The sequence below is a fragment of the Hesperophylax consimilis genome, chromosome 2, assembly GCF_061612785.1.
Source record: "Hesperophylax consimilis isolate HC1 chromosome 2, BYU_Hcon_1.0, whole genome shotgun sequence".
Lineage (NCBI taxonomy): Eukaryota > Metazoa > Arthropoda > Insecta > Trichoptera > Limnephilidae > Hesperophylax > Hesperophylax consimilis.
The window spans coordinates 37771999-37789059 of NC_142837.1; the positions used below are offsets into that span (position 1 = coordinate 37771999).

Genomic DNA, 17061 nt, shown 5'->3' on the forward strand with positions numbered 1-17061 from the left:
TGACCAGAGATGTCTATTCTGTCCACTTTTTTTAATTTTTAATTTTCATATTTTATAACTAATCTTAACTAATTTTAAGTCTACTGCTTCTCTAGGCCCTATTCTTCCTTGATTGGATATTGGATTATGGATCATGTTTAAACAGCAGTGGTTATGTTATATATATTTTTTAATTCTTTCATTGTACCGTCTTCAGACCACAAAATTAGATTTTTTTTACAATATTTAACATTTTATAGTACAATCCAGTAATGTTGGCCTCACTGGGTGGCTTTCCCGTGTTGAGGCCTCCATTTTCAATACAAAAAAATATAGGTAAGTACATAATGTTGGTGAAGAAAAAACATTAGATTGAGATAAATTTAATTTAAAATTTAAAATTAAATTAAAATAAAATATAAATAAATTAAATGAAATAAAGTTAAAATCGGTATATTTATATTATATGTTGGGTGTTTGTGAGTGATTTATGTTCTATATTGGTTTTGTGTGTTACTTGTAGGTTTTATTATTTTATGTTATGAAATTTTTGTAAAATTGTATTTTTTGTTCTTTAATCCATTTTGTCATTTTGTGTCTGAATTTATTTTTGCCATCCTCAATTTTTTTTTCAAGTGTTAGAATTTTGAATGCTTTTATAGCATGGTATTGATAGTGTCTTTGTCCAAAGCTTGTATTTACCGTCGGAGTTTTCTTTGTACGCTTGTCTAACTGGTCTATTAGTGATATTTTGTGTATGTTGAAATTTCTTTCCGACCCCAAGGTACGTACTATGGTAGTTTTTCGGCAGTTAATTTATTCTTTTTTTGATTTTTTTCTTCGAGTTGACGTCGACTTGTTTTTTTGTAATTTTTTATTTGTGCACCAATTTGGTAGGCCATTGGTTTTATACATGTAAATCTAGCGTTAGAAGAATTTTTATAAGTTTAAAAACTATAATGCAAGACGTTACATATGACACTCACATAAATATAATTCCCAGTCAATTTGTTTAAAGATCAAGTCGAAATTCAATTTTATGATGTCTCGATTTATTTCCATTATCTTTTATAAATTCGCTGATAATTTTTTTTTTGGAAAGTCGTCTTTGCAGAGTGGTGTATGAAATATTCAGTGTCCGCGAGATGTTCGATGTTACAAAAGCCATAAAAGAATTTTCATTTCCTAATAATGTGTCTGGGCTTTACAAAGCACGGGCCGCGGGCTTAAAATCAACATACAAAACCCACGTTACGTGAATAGTGAATACGCCCAATATTTAATGCGCAATATCTCATACTCGCTCTGAGCCAAAACCATCTCAACCAAGGTCAGGACACCGAATCAAGTCGGCCTACTATTAACACGCTTTTAGCGGACGACAAGGAAGTATTCCATTTGTTTTTTTCAAGCCGCAATATCTTTATAAGTAATTCGTGTATTTGAATGACTATTTTAATCTAGATTTACTACACTCCAACAACAAAAGCATTACCTATCCGAAATTAAAGCGAACTAAATTGAACTTAAAGTCAGTGACGGATCGTTTAGTGATGTCTATTGTGTAAAAATGTACATACTTTATTAAATCACAGAATATGTTTTTATTTGGCACAAATTATTATCAAAAAAAAAAACTATTTCCGCTTCTCGGAAATTCGGAAACGTTGCTTGAATTGCATAAGTCGTGTTTAGTGACTAGATCAGAATAACCAGGTACTCCTTCTTCCCCATCGCTGTCCCCTCCCCACTACTCTCAACCTTACAACATACTAAAATTATGGAGATGCCATCGTTTCACTGCTTCCAGTAAATTGGGAGCAGTTAGGAGTCTTGTGCGGTATTAATACAAAAATTTCCAGTTCAAGGATTTATTACTCTTTCTACTGGTGAACTATTATATTGTCTAAGAATGCTTGCATATTTTTTATATGTGTACACATTGTTGGTACATTTCCAAAGATATTGGTATACCCACGATATTCATTTTTGTTTATTTATTTTATTTATTTAACGGCAATATAAAGTAAAGTAAAAAAGATACAATATTAAGTTAAATAAAAATATAAAGTGATGTAGTTTTTTCTCAGTCCTCCTCACTAGATATTCCTCTTCCGAGGCGGACTGTAGGTTGTTGTATGTGTGTTGATCATGATTTTTTCATCTTCCAATTTGTTGGTTCCCAGAAAATATGATTTGTTCATCTTCATGTTTAGTTAGCCATAATTTGATGTCTTTTTTAAACTTTTCTATATCCATGGTGTTTTTAATTTCAATAGGAAGGGCATTATATAATTTTATAGCATGGAAATAGTGGTTTTTCTGGCCGAAAGATGTATTTAATTTTGGAATGTTTAGTAGATTTGAGGATTTTGTCTTTGTAGTGTAAAAATAAAATAAAAATATAGTGTGGTAATATTTTCCTTTCCTGTCATTAAAGTAGAATAAGCGTTAAATGCGAATCTTCTCTGTCCGCCGGAAGCGTGTTCAGCTTATAAGACAACATTGATAATGCCTTTAGAGGGCGAAACAGCTGTAACGCTTAATAATAATTACACAGCAGAACTTGCTTAAAAATAAACTGTTTTTATAAACCCAATAACAATATTATTGAATATATAAAAAATAAAATGGAGTTCTACAAATTAAACTTAATAACAATAAACATCAATGAAAGTTTTCAAAATTAAAAACCATATAATAAAATTATTTAGAAAGACTTTCTATAAATAGTAGGCCGATTTTATTCAGTGTCCTGGCCTGGGTTGAGGTGGTTTTGGCTGAGCCCGGCTTGTTACTTCCCAACCTTTAATCTCCGGATTTCTAAGAAAACTTGTTACGGAAAATATAAATGTTTCGCGTTGTTTCTTTATAAATTAATACATATTCGAAAATACTAAATTCTTTTTCTCGCTTTTGAAAGTAATGGCGTGGTTTATTTAGTTTATTTTTTTTCCTACAAGATTTTAGGGCGGAAAGGGTTATATGTTTTATTTACAGAACTCTGTGTTACCCTTTAATCATTGAAGACACTATTAAGTACTCTTAACGAAAATTTGAAACAGAAAAATCAGAAAATGATTCGGTCGCATCTAATAATCATCTATCAGATCGCAAAAGCGATCAGGGGCACTCCTATTGGAATCTTTGGAATTTTTCACCTCTTATTTGAGTAATATAAGATAGTATGTATGCATCAACGGATATGGATAGGGAATTCTCTGCATTCTATAGCCCTATACCACAGGGGTCAAACCTAGGGCCACTTCTATTTATAATTTTAATTGATAACATTTAAGAATTCATCAAATATGCAACTTGTCTGGTTTTTGCTGATGATATCAAAATACTTATGAAGATATGTGACGGGCAAGATTGTTTCCAATTACAAATCGATTTGTTATTTGACACACGATTCAATTTTATCATGGGCTGATGAAAATAAATTATTTATTAAAATAAAGATTTTTTATTATTTTTTAAATAAAGACACCCATTACCGGTTTACGAATAACCTGACAACATTAAAAAAGCTCCTACTACAACCGCAGTAAGCGGAAAATATTGCTTTTGTTGTGATGGAGGACTTAGCTTGCCGAGGAATTAAACACAGTACGCCTGGGTGGGACCCAAACGCATTGTCAACTCAGCCACCGACCGGTCAATGTGTCACTATTTCATATACACGTTCGAAAAACCCCATCAAGTGCGATTATTGTATTAAAAAAGATATATTGTAACCAGTTAAATCCATAAAGGTGTAGTCTTCGATCACAGACTGTTTTTAGATCATATTTTGAAGTTGGCATCATCATTCTACAAAGTTTTAAGGTTTGTAATAAGTTATTGTAAACAGTTTTCTAATCTCGAAGCAATGATGGCTATGTATAATTGCATTATAAGGTCTTAATTGAATACGCGCCAGCTGTATGGGCCCCATTCCAGTATAAATACATTGAGAAATTAGAACCGTTTCAAAAAAAGTTCCTTAGATACTTGTAAATGAGAATGCATGGAGAGTGTCCGCGATTATGTATCACGAAGATTTGCCCGATAAAATTTTCTGCCAAAGTCTCTATTCGAGAAGGAAGTAGCAGTAACGGCGTATAAAATTATGAATAATTTTATATATAAGTTATTCGTACCAAACAACTACAGCCTGGAACGGCACCATCATCTGCTCTGTATCTCACATAGTAGAACGGACGTACTGGAGCGGCATAGTATTGTACTGGACACCTACGCCAGTGACATTGACTGTAAATGCCGGTTTCCTCTGGGGGTACCTTGGGTACGGATTTGAATAGAAACACAACTTGCGAAAGTCGTCAGACAACTGACTGGTTGAGCCAGTTGTTGGCGTATTTATTGGGTTCAAATTGAATAATTTCTACACGTGTTAATGTGGAGCAATTATTCTTAAATCTAAAAATATGCTAAGGTCCCACGGTTTGTCGTGCGACTAATTCACCCTTGAACTGGCGATATGACACGTGGTTCGAATACAATAATTTCTACACGTGTAAATGTGGAGCAATTATTCTTAAATTTAAACATAGACTAAGGTTCCACGGTTTGTAGTGCGACTAAACAACAAAGGATTCTTCATCGTACAATGCGTTACATCAGACAAATATTCATTTTCTTGATTATTTAATAATTATTTAGGTATATCCATCTGCTGTCCGGTACAAGTATGATACCATTTTTAACGGTAGCCTTGAACGATTCAAAGGGCATTTTGCATATACAAAACGTCCTAGGACCTCAACCTTGCCGGGACTTCTCCCTACCATTGTGCTAATCAGACCTTAGCTCCTTCGGTCATATTTAACTGTGTCATACTTCGACTAACTAACTAACTAACCATCACGCCGTTTCTCCGCAGGGGTAGGCAGAGAGGACGGACCGCCAAACAACTCGGTCTTGGCACACGCTCCTTGCCTCATTCACACTCACACATACTCTTCTATTATTCTGACTCTTGACATAGCCCGACTCGAGTATCTGATTCACTTGATCGTGCCGTGTCTTCCTCGGGCGTCTCCGTCATACTTCGACTAAGAACTAAAAATATCATCTTAATTTTCTTAACGCATATTTTTGTTGGCTGTTATCTTTGTGTATGATTGGAAGATTCTACCCAACTAAATGCACCCTAGAAGGTGTCTTGGGTTCAATTCATAGATGCGAACGAATCTTTTTCTGTTTCAAATTTTCGTTGAGAGTTGCTAATATTGTCTTGAATGAACTATATTTCCCTAATTTAGAGGTCGCGGGTACATATTCCTTTTTATTAAAAAAATAATTAAATATGTACCCAGCAGGTTTTCCACACGTTTCGTAGTTGTACCACCCTTCAGTACTGAAACTTTGCTTTAAAAGGCTTTAGTTAGGTTTAGCCTGATCTGAAAAGCCAAGTACTTCCAGACCTTCCTCTCCCGATCTCCATCCCCTCCTCACACGTCCCCCCATCCTCCATCCCACTCCTTTCAGCCACACAACAAAACTACTCTTATTGTGGATGTTGGGACTCTCGTGCGGAACCCTTTTTTTAAATTCAAAATATAAAACTACTATTCAAAACCAAGAGCACTCGACTAAAACTTATGGAGAGAATAATATACTTAGACCAATAATTTTATGCATGTAAACTTACAAAAATATGCGTATGATTTTTTTTTTAGTGTATTGTGTGCCTTTGAGTATGTGTATGTCTGTGGGTATGTTGACTATATTATATCTATCTGTATGTGTTGTGACAATTTCGTTAACATATCCTCCGCAACTAGCTCAGAATAGTACTTAAATATATATTGCTGTTTTATACTTACCTCTTCAGTCGTATGTTCTGCCTTCTCGCCAATTCATGTCGCTTGGGTGGAGAAAAGGGATGTGAATTTAATTATGAGTCTCGATTTTAATTGGGTTTGTCAAGTTTTAATACTAAATCTAAATTATACTTAGATCTACTTACTTCTATAACTTAATTAGTTGTCATATGGTTCGGATTACTTCTTCACTATTCACATTGTCATTGTTCACAGTTACTACACTGTTGTCACTGAGTTGGTTCTGTTCGTTGGCCTTAGTAAGGCCGAAGTCTTAGGTGGCAGTTTCTGCAGTTCTGCAACTCAGGCCTCCCGGCCGCGTCTGGACGCCGCGCTTTCTTCGCCTCCCAGCCGCGTCCTGTCACCGCATTTTCTTCGCCTCCCGGCTGCGTCTGATCACCGCACTTTCTTCACCTCACGCCCAGCATTACGTCGCTGGGCGGAGAATAACATCTTGAAAATCACTTCCTCTAACTCGACTGTAACTTCATCATCCACCGCCCAGCATCACACCGCTGAGCGGGGAACGCGTACTTCACCACCACTCCTGTCTCGGTCTCCTCTCTCTCCCACCTCGATCTCGACTGTCTCTTCTTGAGCTCGTAGGACCTGTCGCTCTCCACCCCGCACTTCTCACTCCTTTCCTTACAATCCACATCTGTCAACACTTTCTTTGTCTTTGGGCGCACACTGCGGGACACTCAGTTTATAACTCAAATTTATTTGTGACGAAATTTGATTCGCCACAGTGTATTTTATATCTTTGTTTTGTAGTCACTTATAAAGTTATTTTGTATATTGTGGTTTCTCGTTATATTTGTGCTTTGCTGTTATAATTATTATTTTGAAATTGACCTGCTTACAAACTGTTTTGGCATTTTACAATTAGTCCATTAATGTAATTTTATCCGTTCAATTTTGAGAGTATTGTTCTTTATTTATTTCTCTAATAAACAATATATAATAACTTTCAAAATAAAACAAACTATTTTATCAATACATTTCAAAAATGCAGGTAACCAAATATCGATCTCAAAAAGCAGTTCGATTTAAGCATTAACGAAAGTACATTGCGGCGATTTACGTTCCGGCACACTCGGAAAACGGTTGCAGCATGTTTTAATGTACCATATTTGGCTTAAAAGATTTTCGTGAGGCAACTTTGAAGGTAGTGTATGTTTTGTTTTATCACAACGTTCCCGATTTTTAATGTCAGTTTAATAAATAAACTATTAAAATTTACTTATGAGTATACCATGTTAAATTCACTAACAATTAACAATTTTGCATTGAACATCGACATTTTTAATGTCACTTAAAGACAGTTCAGCAAACTATCTTTTAATAATAATAATCTTGGAAGAAATAATAATAATAATTTAGAATAATTTAATAATTTAATAATTCAGCTGGACAGAGCGGTGTGTGCAATGCTCTGCCTGCCATAAAAGTTTACATTTAAGTTAATACATAAAAATAAAATGAATAAAGAAATAAATAAAAATAAAAATAATAAATAAAAAATGAATACATTGATGAGCACATTAGGACTTTATGGTGGCTTGAGTGAAATTCTCCATCTCTGGTGTAGAGGCGCTCCCTGCCACTGGGCAACGGCCTGGACAAGAGTGTTGTCCGATCTCTGGTAGCGCTGACTCGTCCCGGCTATTCTGTAGCGCATCAAAGCAGCGAACCCATGCACCCTTCCTTCGGTGAATATTTGGAGGCGCTGCATCGCCAGGGGAGGCCAAATAGGGCTCTGTATGCGTGGTTGTACTGTACTCATACTTTACTCTTAATATATATCGCAAAATAGTAAAACAGCCCCATGACCTTTATATTTACATATACGTCAAATTAATTTATACTGATATATCTGAAAGCAATAATTTTATTGATAACCTTTCAAAATGGGTTAGGAAAAAAAAATAATTCACAAAAAGTGAAGAGAAAGCACGTTCCTACTCTAAGTAAATGGCCCAAAGATGTATCCAACGTATGTTTCTTTGATTTCGTTCATATCTTTAATTTCATTCGATTTGTGCAAATCTTTTAGTTCGTTCATTTCGTCCGTTTCGTTCATATATTTTATTTTGTTCATTTCTTTCATTTCGTTCATACATCTCATTTCGTTCACATGTTTCATTTTATTCATATGTTTCATTTCGTTTATATCTTTCAATTTTTTCATTACTTTCATTTCATTCATATCTTTAATTTCGTTCATTTCTTTCGTTTTGTTCATATCTTTAATTACGTTCATTTCGTTCGTTTTGTTCGTATCTTTCATTTCATCTATTTCGTTCATTTAATTTTACCTATAACACACAGACACGCCTATAACATACTCGGTATCCCTGCAGTTCTAAAAAAACACTTCAAACATGTAACTCTCGCCGAAACAAATATTATTAAATGATATTATCTCTCTTTTCCAATATCTTATTTGCTATGAGATGCATTCCCTGGATGTTTTCTGAACAGATGTCTGGCGTTTCGGTGGCAGTGGATAGCAGCAGATAAGTATAGGCAAACTGCGTTAGAGTCGGAGACTTTCAGTTCATTTTTAATGAGCTGAGAGCTACTAGAGATACTTGAGCCGTGGAGCATGAACCGAATCAGGAAAACTCTTCAGATATTTCGAAAATTTTATTTCCTGGAACTTTCTGCTGATTTTATTAACTCCTTTATAATGTATTTTTATTTAAATTAAATTTTTTCAGTGAAAGTTATAGTGTTATATTTATTGCATTTTCGTTTAATTTTTTGACCTACATTTTTTTAATACATTTAAATTGTGTAATATAAAGTTAGCATTGCATTCTAATGGTGTTTCATCGTGATAATTAGCATTCAAAGCCATTTTCAGTGGTTAGACCACGTAGAGTGTAATCGCCAGAATCAGATGTAAACATTATTTTTCTTCTTTATTTGAACGTCAAGATGATGAAATTTTGCACACTTGATGTTGCGAGAATTATTAAAATTCTGCTTTGGTGTGGGAAAGGGGAATGGGGTAAAAAAAATGTAAAAAAACACATAAACACTATTCTTAATATATATATTATAGATTAGTAAATTAGTCGAGTGTGTAAAATTTCATCAACCTACAGACACGTTTCTTTATATATGTTATAAATTAGAAATAAAGTTAACAGGTTATGTTTAGCAAACACAATTTAAAAAAAAAACATGGTTGTAATAATATATTTATTAGGTTATATAAGATAAGGGAAAACATAATGCAAAAATTTTCTTAAGTAAAAAACATTTCAAGTGAAGTAATTTTTATAATTATTTATTGTTAATTAATCAACTTTTTTATTTAATAACAAATTCTCACTACCTAAATTCTTATTAGAATTTTTTAAAGTTCAATTATTGTTTAATATTGTGTACATTTGTTAGTAACAATTTAAGTCATTCGACAAATACCTATATTATTGACGCAATAATTAGTTTTAAACCTAGACCTAGACCATTGGGGAATAACTGTGCAACCTTTTTCATTAAATACTTTACTTTTCCTCTTATTGTTAATATAATGAAATCATCTGTCACTCTCATAAATATACACTTCTTTGTATAAAGGGAACTTGATATATATATACTCATTAACTTTCTATTTTTAGTTTACAGAATAAAGAATAACACAAGAAGTGCCTTGCAATGATCCTAAATAAGGATGCCCCGAGGTAAAGTGTGCCAACTTCGGGGGAGGGATGATTCTACATGATTTTAGAAGTAAAAAAGATGGATAGTTTTGATACTCTCCTAACGAAGGAAGGGTGCTTCCGAAACCGGTAGAGTGCAATTAAAATTAAAGTGGTCTAAAACAAATTTATATTTTTTAATGTAAAAATATGAATTACTTTTTTCAAAATTCCAATGTTTTAAGGTAGCTTTAAGGTCAAATAGTTGAATTGTTTACATGGGAAAATAAATATTCTTCTATGGAAAAATATTCTTGTTTTGGAAAATAAACATAAGCAACTTAAAGCTTCCTTAAAACATTGTAATTTTGAAAGCCATTTGTGAGATTGATTCCATCAACGCTGGGCAGTTGGAACAAATGAAACATTTAATTTTATTGTTTATTCGATAGTAGGTTATTATTTGAATTACCAATATATAATGGTAATCAAAAGTATCGTAACTTTATTAAAACTTATAAAATATCGTCATGAATTTCTGGGGCTTTGTGCTAAATGTCATTCAGTATTGACTGAAGACTATTGATATGCAAGAGCAAAATTATTTTGTAAATGAACTAACTTCTTACGTAACACTGATTAAAATATACAATTCCGAAACACGATGTACTAGGTTGATTTATTTAAAAAATCTCGCCACCTTATTTGATCATCATCGTCTATCGTCTATAACCGCCATTTTGTCTTTTTTGTCATTTAAACGGTCCCTGTTAAACACTTTTCCTCGGTCCGTTTCAGCTTTCGACAAAATTATGATCAGCTATAAAGTATAACAGTCGTATTGTTACCTTTTTAAGCTGAACATGTGTTCAAAATCTAAAACGGACAGCGAATTGGAGTTTAACGGGGACCAAATTTGATGTGACGAGGGATGAAAAATCCCAACCATGATATTAGTGTCCATACCGTAGATAATAGAAACAAAGAAAAAGATCACATGAAATTCACAGCGGATTTCAATGAAAGTTTTGTGTTTGGTAGACAGAAGCAAAGTTGAGGATGTGATTTGAAGTAGATTGGGTGAATGCGACAAGAATTATGTGCGCGGTTTCATACTAATATTGGTTCATAGCTTATCTCCCTTGCTTCTATTACCCACAGTATAAAGTCTTGATAAAATGTTGGCATTAAGAAGGTTTTCTTCATTTGTGACAGGCAAACTTTTAGCATTTAGCTAGTCTCACACGATCCCAGTACTATAATAATATATATTATTTCGGCCAAGCCCACATACATTACGAGAGTATAGCACTCGTGTGAGGCTAGCATTAAGCTCTAGAATTGTATATTTTTGAATGTTACTTTCGCAAATACATTTGTTGGCGAATACTAATTCTTCAATCTATATTTAGAACTCTCGATGGCCGTGTGAAGAATGAGGTGGTTCTTCTTATGTGTATTGCCATGAAACTGCTGGTTAATGAGTATCCAAATATCATAAAGAGCAGAATTGAATACTTCGGCTCAAAATTCAAAAAGTTACGTTCACAAATACAACTATTATCGCATATTATTACTTCTTTAATCTATCGTTTGAATTCTCTCAGTGTTCTTAGGAAGAATTAGTTCTTCCTGAAGGGAATACCAGAGAGCTGCTGGTCCACGGGTTATTCGATTATCATAAAGAGAATAATTGCGTTCTTTTGGCTCAAAATTCAGGAAGTTACTTTCACAAATACAACTACTATCGCAAATTGTTACTTCTTCAATCTATTGGTTGAATTCTCTCGATATCCCTGGGAAATATGAAATAGTTATTCCTGAGTGGAATCTCAGACAGCTGCTATTCCACGGGTATCCGGTTATCATCAAGAAAAAAATTGAATTCTTTTAGCTTAAAATTCAGGAAGTTACTTTCACCAATACAACTATTATCGCAAATTGTTACTTCTTCAATCTATAGGCTGAATTCTCTCGATATCCTTGGGGAGCATGAAGTTGTTCTTTCTGAGGGGAATCCCGGATAATTGCTGATCAACGGGTATCCGGGTGTCATAAAGCGAAGGAGACTGGAATATGATGCCGAAGGTTCCTCCGATGCAGGCCAGAGTGAACACCCACAGGAAAAAACGGTCCAACACCATGGACACGAACTTCCAATCCTCGACGACCTGAGAACAAAAAAATCATTACATATGAAAACTTTTAATTTTTTTTTCTATGTTCTGCAAAATCCCCGATCGGGTGTAATAAAGATTTGTTATTTACGAACGTGCTTTATAACAAACTTTGTATGTTTATTTTTATAATTATGTTAACAAACTTAATTTAACTACGTTATTATATAACTGCCATGCACTTCTCAAGCTTCTTTGTTCAACTTTCAATGTACCTTCATCTTTCACACTTTCACGCGCACCTTTTATCGCTGTATTAATTTAGCTGTGTTCTGTAAGATATCGAATATGGCGTAATGAAGGTTTGCTAAATACAAACATACTTACAACAAATTGCTCAAGATCATTTTTTATTAATATCAACAAAGTTATACACGTTGCTCTGTAACTACTTTCATGATACCTTAATTACTTATTTGATGAATTGTTCAAATTCTGCGAAACATTCCATCCTAAGTTTTAAATTTGAAGATTTGTTCAAATTCTCAAAACAATTCGTCCCAAGCCTTCAGAGCGTGAATAAATAAATAAATCATTTTATGTGTTCATAAAAAAATCTGTATAATAAGTTTAATACATGATTCATGTTTTAACTGATTAGGGTTTCAATTAATGGACTGGTTAATAATTTATCATCTACTAAATAGAAAGAAGAAGTTCTATGTACATATTCTTCTTCCACGCACCTGGAAGGGACATTTTAGGGATAAAAGTTTTTTTTCATGTGTAATAACTTAATCGCTTGTTTAAATTTGTATCAGTTGAACGCCAACGTATCCTTAACGACATTAATACTTTTTTTCGTTGGACGTTTGGTCGTTTTAGGTATTAGGCCTTCCAAACTTTAAGTGGGCAGAGACGGTCAACATCTACTGTCAATAAGTTCAATCAATCTTCTCATAGTGCAATCGCTTCAAATTCCTCTATAAACTATCAAGAAGCATCATTGAAGTTAATATTGTTAAAATCATTGACTTAATCAATTTTACTTATCGTCTCCGGGGTGCTTTAATATAATGTTAACTCAATACAGTTAATTCTCAACCTTCCTTTTGCACACGTTGCCTCTTGTCTCTTTGTAATGTTTTTCATTTCAAAATATTTTCCTAAATAGTTTATGCCCTAGTGCCACAGGTTGTGGACATTTGCGATTTTATTGTAGTTTCAGATACAAAATAAAACAAAGGGTAGAGTTTTGCAGTCAATAAGGTCAAATTCACAATTAACCTTTAAACGCTAATTGCATCTTTCCTGTGGTTTCGACCCCATGAACAAAAAACGTAGTTGATTTTATTCCCAGTAAATTCGTTATATCAATAGATTTTAAATTGTCTGTAAATGTAGAAAGCCAATTGCAGCGCTTTTGGAATTTCTTTTATACATTCTTCTTAGGAAATTCTGTCAACAGGAGAAATAAACTACAACTCTCTGCGGTTCCGTGGATTTCGTCGAAAGCAATTTCTACAGAAACGTAACTACGTTACGACGTTAACTCGAATCTCGTACATCGAGGAGTACCCACTCACGTAACTACGTACTTAATATCCATGGAAAGGTAATTAAGCTTTCTGCGTTTATTGGTAATTACACAAGAAAGTGAATCACGTGAGGTTTTAGTTCGCTTGGGTTGGGTTGTTTCACTGAAATTTAAGTGTAACTTTGTTTTCAAATGGCCGTATATGGCCAAATATGAGTGTTTTATTGTTTTTTGTTTATTTTTTTTTATCTTCGTTAAACGCTTGTTCTATGTCCGTTTTATCATTTCAAGAAATATTGTGATCAGCAGAAAAACACGTCTGTCATTTGTAAGAAGTCTAGTCTCGCACCACTTTTTTTGCTGTACATAAAATATCATTTTTCCTTGCATTATGCGCGCATAATTTGGGCGTGGTATATACGATTAAATTTTGGGATGATACACTTCGCTATAATATTTCTCAGGAGAGAGGGTCAGATCAATTGGGGGACTGTAGTGTAATATGATTTCTTTGTATGGGATCTGTCAATTTAACAGATGACAACCACGTAATTATGACGCTTCATAAATTTTTCTGACCCCTTCGCCTGCCGTAGGTAGTAGAAAGGGTTGCATAATTTTCAAATATAGCCTGGCTAGCAGATCATAACGCATATTTTCACCACGCCTACACTTATAACACATCATATTTTTAGGTGTGACAGGTCTGTATGGGATTGTATGGCGAGCAATAGGATAAAACGCTTTGAACTTATAGCGTAATCTGTCACTCCCTTTATTGATAATGGATTTCAGCACTAAGTGAAAATATTTGATTTGATGACATGAATTCCATCGACGGAGCTAAGGTAATAAATATCAGGCGATTGTTCATTTTTCTCTTCCATCATAGTCAAGACAAGTAAAACATCAAGTTAAGACAGTTTCGATAAGTCGTAATTTCTTTATACAATGTGTAAAAACACCTGGCTCCAAATTGATGATTTCTTCTTCAATGTTAGCTTTCGAGACTTAGGTTTGTGGTTTGTTGTGGTAAACGCGAGATTTCAAAAAGCCCCAAAGGAAGAAGTCTGGCGCCGTTAGATCTGGTGATCTGGCTGGTCAGTTCAAATCGGGAAACCGGGAAATCACACGGCCGGAAATTTGATGTTTCAAAATCTTCATCGTTGCCCGAGCTGTATGAGCGGTAACTCCGTCCTGCTGGAATCAACAATATTGGAGCATTCAACAACTTCAGCAACTTGAGCCAAAAAAACTCTATAAAAACATCTTTCTTTAGCGTTCACTAGTTATGGTTACGGTGGTGCCCTCGCCATCCCAAAACAATAAGGTCTAAGATCACTTTTTCACAGCAAATGCCGCACCGAACAGTCACTTTGAGAGGTTACAATGGCTTTTCGTGCTTTCTTTTGGATTCTCACTGCCTTAGAAATGCAATTTTTGTTTATTCACATAACCAATAAGGGAAATAGGCTTCATCGTTCACTGTGATTTTGGATTCTAAATCATCCTCTTCTTGCACAAGGTTTAATAGAGCAAGGAGTAAGTTAACCTCACTTGACAGTCAGCAGGCAGCAATTGGTGAACGGTTTGCTCTTTGTATGGGAACATCTTCAGGTCTTTCATCAAAATTCGAGGCAATGAACGTCGAGCGATATTCTCGGTCAAACGATCAATACGGGGTCGGCCACTTCTTCTGATATCTCTAGTGGACCCAGTTTGCACGAGACGCTCAGTCAAAAGCTTAATTAAAAAACAACAGATCGGAAATTGGTCAAATGAGCGATAACAATAATTCCGCATTCTTTAGGTGTGTATCGCTCTATTGCTTATTGTCAACTAATTCTCTATCTGTCTACAACATAAATGTCAAAGTACAATGACATTTGGCGCCATTTGCAAAAATAGTGGCACATTCACATTATAACATTACTTTTGACCCATCTTGTATATGCTGATCGCATGTATTGTCGTATTTACATCTTTTTTTTTTTTTTTTTTTTTTAGTTTTTTTTATTAGTAAAAAAAAAGATACACCATTTACATAATATAACAATTACATAATATAATTACACAATATAGTAGGTTATTAATTACATAATATAAGTATTCGATGTACCCCCATAAATAAGCAGGGCTTGTGTGTATGGGGGTGTTGTTATATTTGTTTATATTTGGTACGATTCAGTTCAACTGTTCGGAATACTTTTTAAGGTGGCTTTTGAATTCGTTTATATTTGCATTCATGTTTCTAATTTTATCTGGTAATGAGTTAAAAAATTTAACTCCGAGATATTCATGGTTGAACTGTCCTATTGTTTTTTTACATTTAGGAGTAGGAAGTATTGACGTTTGTCTAAGATTTCTGTTATTTTTAAAGGGTGCAATTTTATTTTGAATATAGTTTTTATAAATTTGTAATGTAGAAGTATAATGGTAGAAGTTGGTATTATATTGGTATTGGTATTCGCATGGTAGAAGTATAATGCACTTAATTTTCTGACCTTAAATTGTTTGAATAAAAGTTCGGACGAATATGAATAGGGTTTTTAATATGGTTTTTATTATTAGTTTTTGTGATATGTAAATTGTTTGAGTTTGATTTTTATATGTACCGCCCCAGCCTATAATGCCGTATTGTATAATTGATTGACAGAAAGCGAAGTATGTGGTTCTAAGTAATTTTTCGTTTAAAATATCTCTTAAACATCTAAATATATATGTTTGTTTCCTTATTCTGTTGTTCAGAATATTTATATGTGGGGACCATTTTAAACGCTGGTCTATTGTTATGCCTAGGTACTTAATATCGGTCTTGCTTTCTATGTTTGTGCATAACATATTGCATTTGTGGTTTTCTGTATTTTTCACAGAGTGGATAATTATGTTTATTTCTTTAGGTGTTTCTTGTTTTTTAATGAAAAATGGTAAATAATAAGTTTTTTTAGAGTTTAAAGTCAACAGGTTTTCATCAAAACATAATTTTAGTTCATTGATATCTGTATTTGCCATGTTATTTAGTTCTGACCAGGTGTTTGCTTTTAGTAGTAGGACTGTATCGTCAGCGTAAGAGACAATGTCTCCATATTTGGAAATATTGAATATATCATTGACATATATAATAAATAACAATGGTCCCAAAACCGTGCCTTGGGGTATTGAAAAGTCGCTATATTTTGAATCGCTGACTTGATTGAGTAATTTTACTTGTTGAGGTCTTTTATATAAATAACTAGTTATCCATGCTAAGACTTTTCCACTAATCCCTACTGATTTTAATTTACTTATTAATTTTTTATGTTATATGCTGTCGAAAGCTTTTTTGTATCTTATATCGTATTTGTAAATAGATATGTGTAAAAACGTAATTACTAAAACAAATCGCGAAGGTTTTTGTAAACAATTGTGAATGTAATATTGGAAGACTTTCAGGAGTTTTCTCGAAAAGAATAGTTGTAGGTAAAAACACGTTTTTTATTCATAAAAAAACACCGGCCGAAATAATACTTCAGAATTAATATAGCTGCAGTTTAAAAATCGTGTGAATAAATTCTTCATTTACCATATTAAATTCTTTTCTTAGAAACCACAAGAGGATAAATATAAGCACTCGAGTGACTTTTGGCATACTATGCCGAGTTTGCAAAAGGTCTTGAGTGATGGCACGCCATAATATGCCGTTTTGGCTGGCAGAATTCGTGCATTTATATAAAAACGGTAAAATATATGTAAATTCTTTGCCATAAAGGACTTTAAACAGTTTGTTTTTTGAGGGCGAGAAATTTTCAATTCGAACGCCAATCACTCAACTCATATTCCAGTTTTTTTTATTTATTTAGAAAAAAAAAGTAAATATTCACAAGAGATGAAATTATATTACATTTCATATCAGACATCACTTTTTTTGTTTACCCAATTTATAGAGAAATATTCTCGGGTCAAAC

The 17061-nt window shown here is 33.6% G+C and overlaps 1 protein-coding gene across 2 annotated transcripts in view; it reads right to left on the bottom strand.

Moving 5' to 3' along the window:
- Nucleotides 1-9047: 9047 nt before the first annotated feature.
- Nucleotides 9048-17061, bottom strand: part of nAChRbeta2 (nicotinic acetylcholine receptor beta2) — a 112065-nt gene continuing 104051 nt past the window's right edge. For both annotated transcript variants that reach the window (XM_089642565.1, XM_089642573.1), the window contains exon 11: nt 9048-11634. In XM_089642565.1, coding sequence (XP_089498691.1) covers nt 11416-11634 — 219 coding nt within the window. In that variant the 3' untranslated portion in view covers nt 9048-11415. The remainder of the gene's footprint in view (nt 11635-17061) is intronic.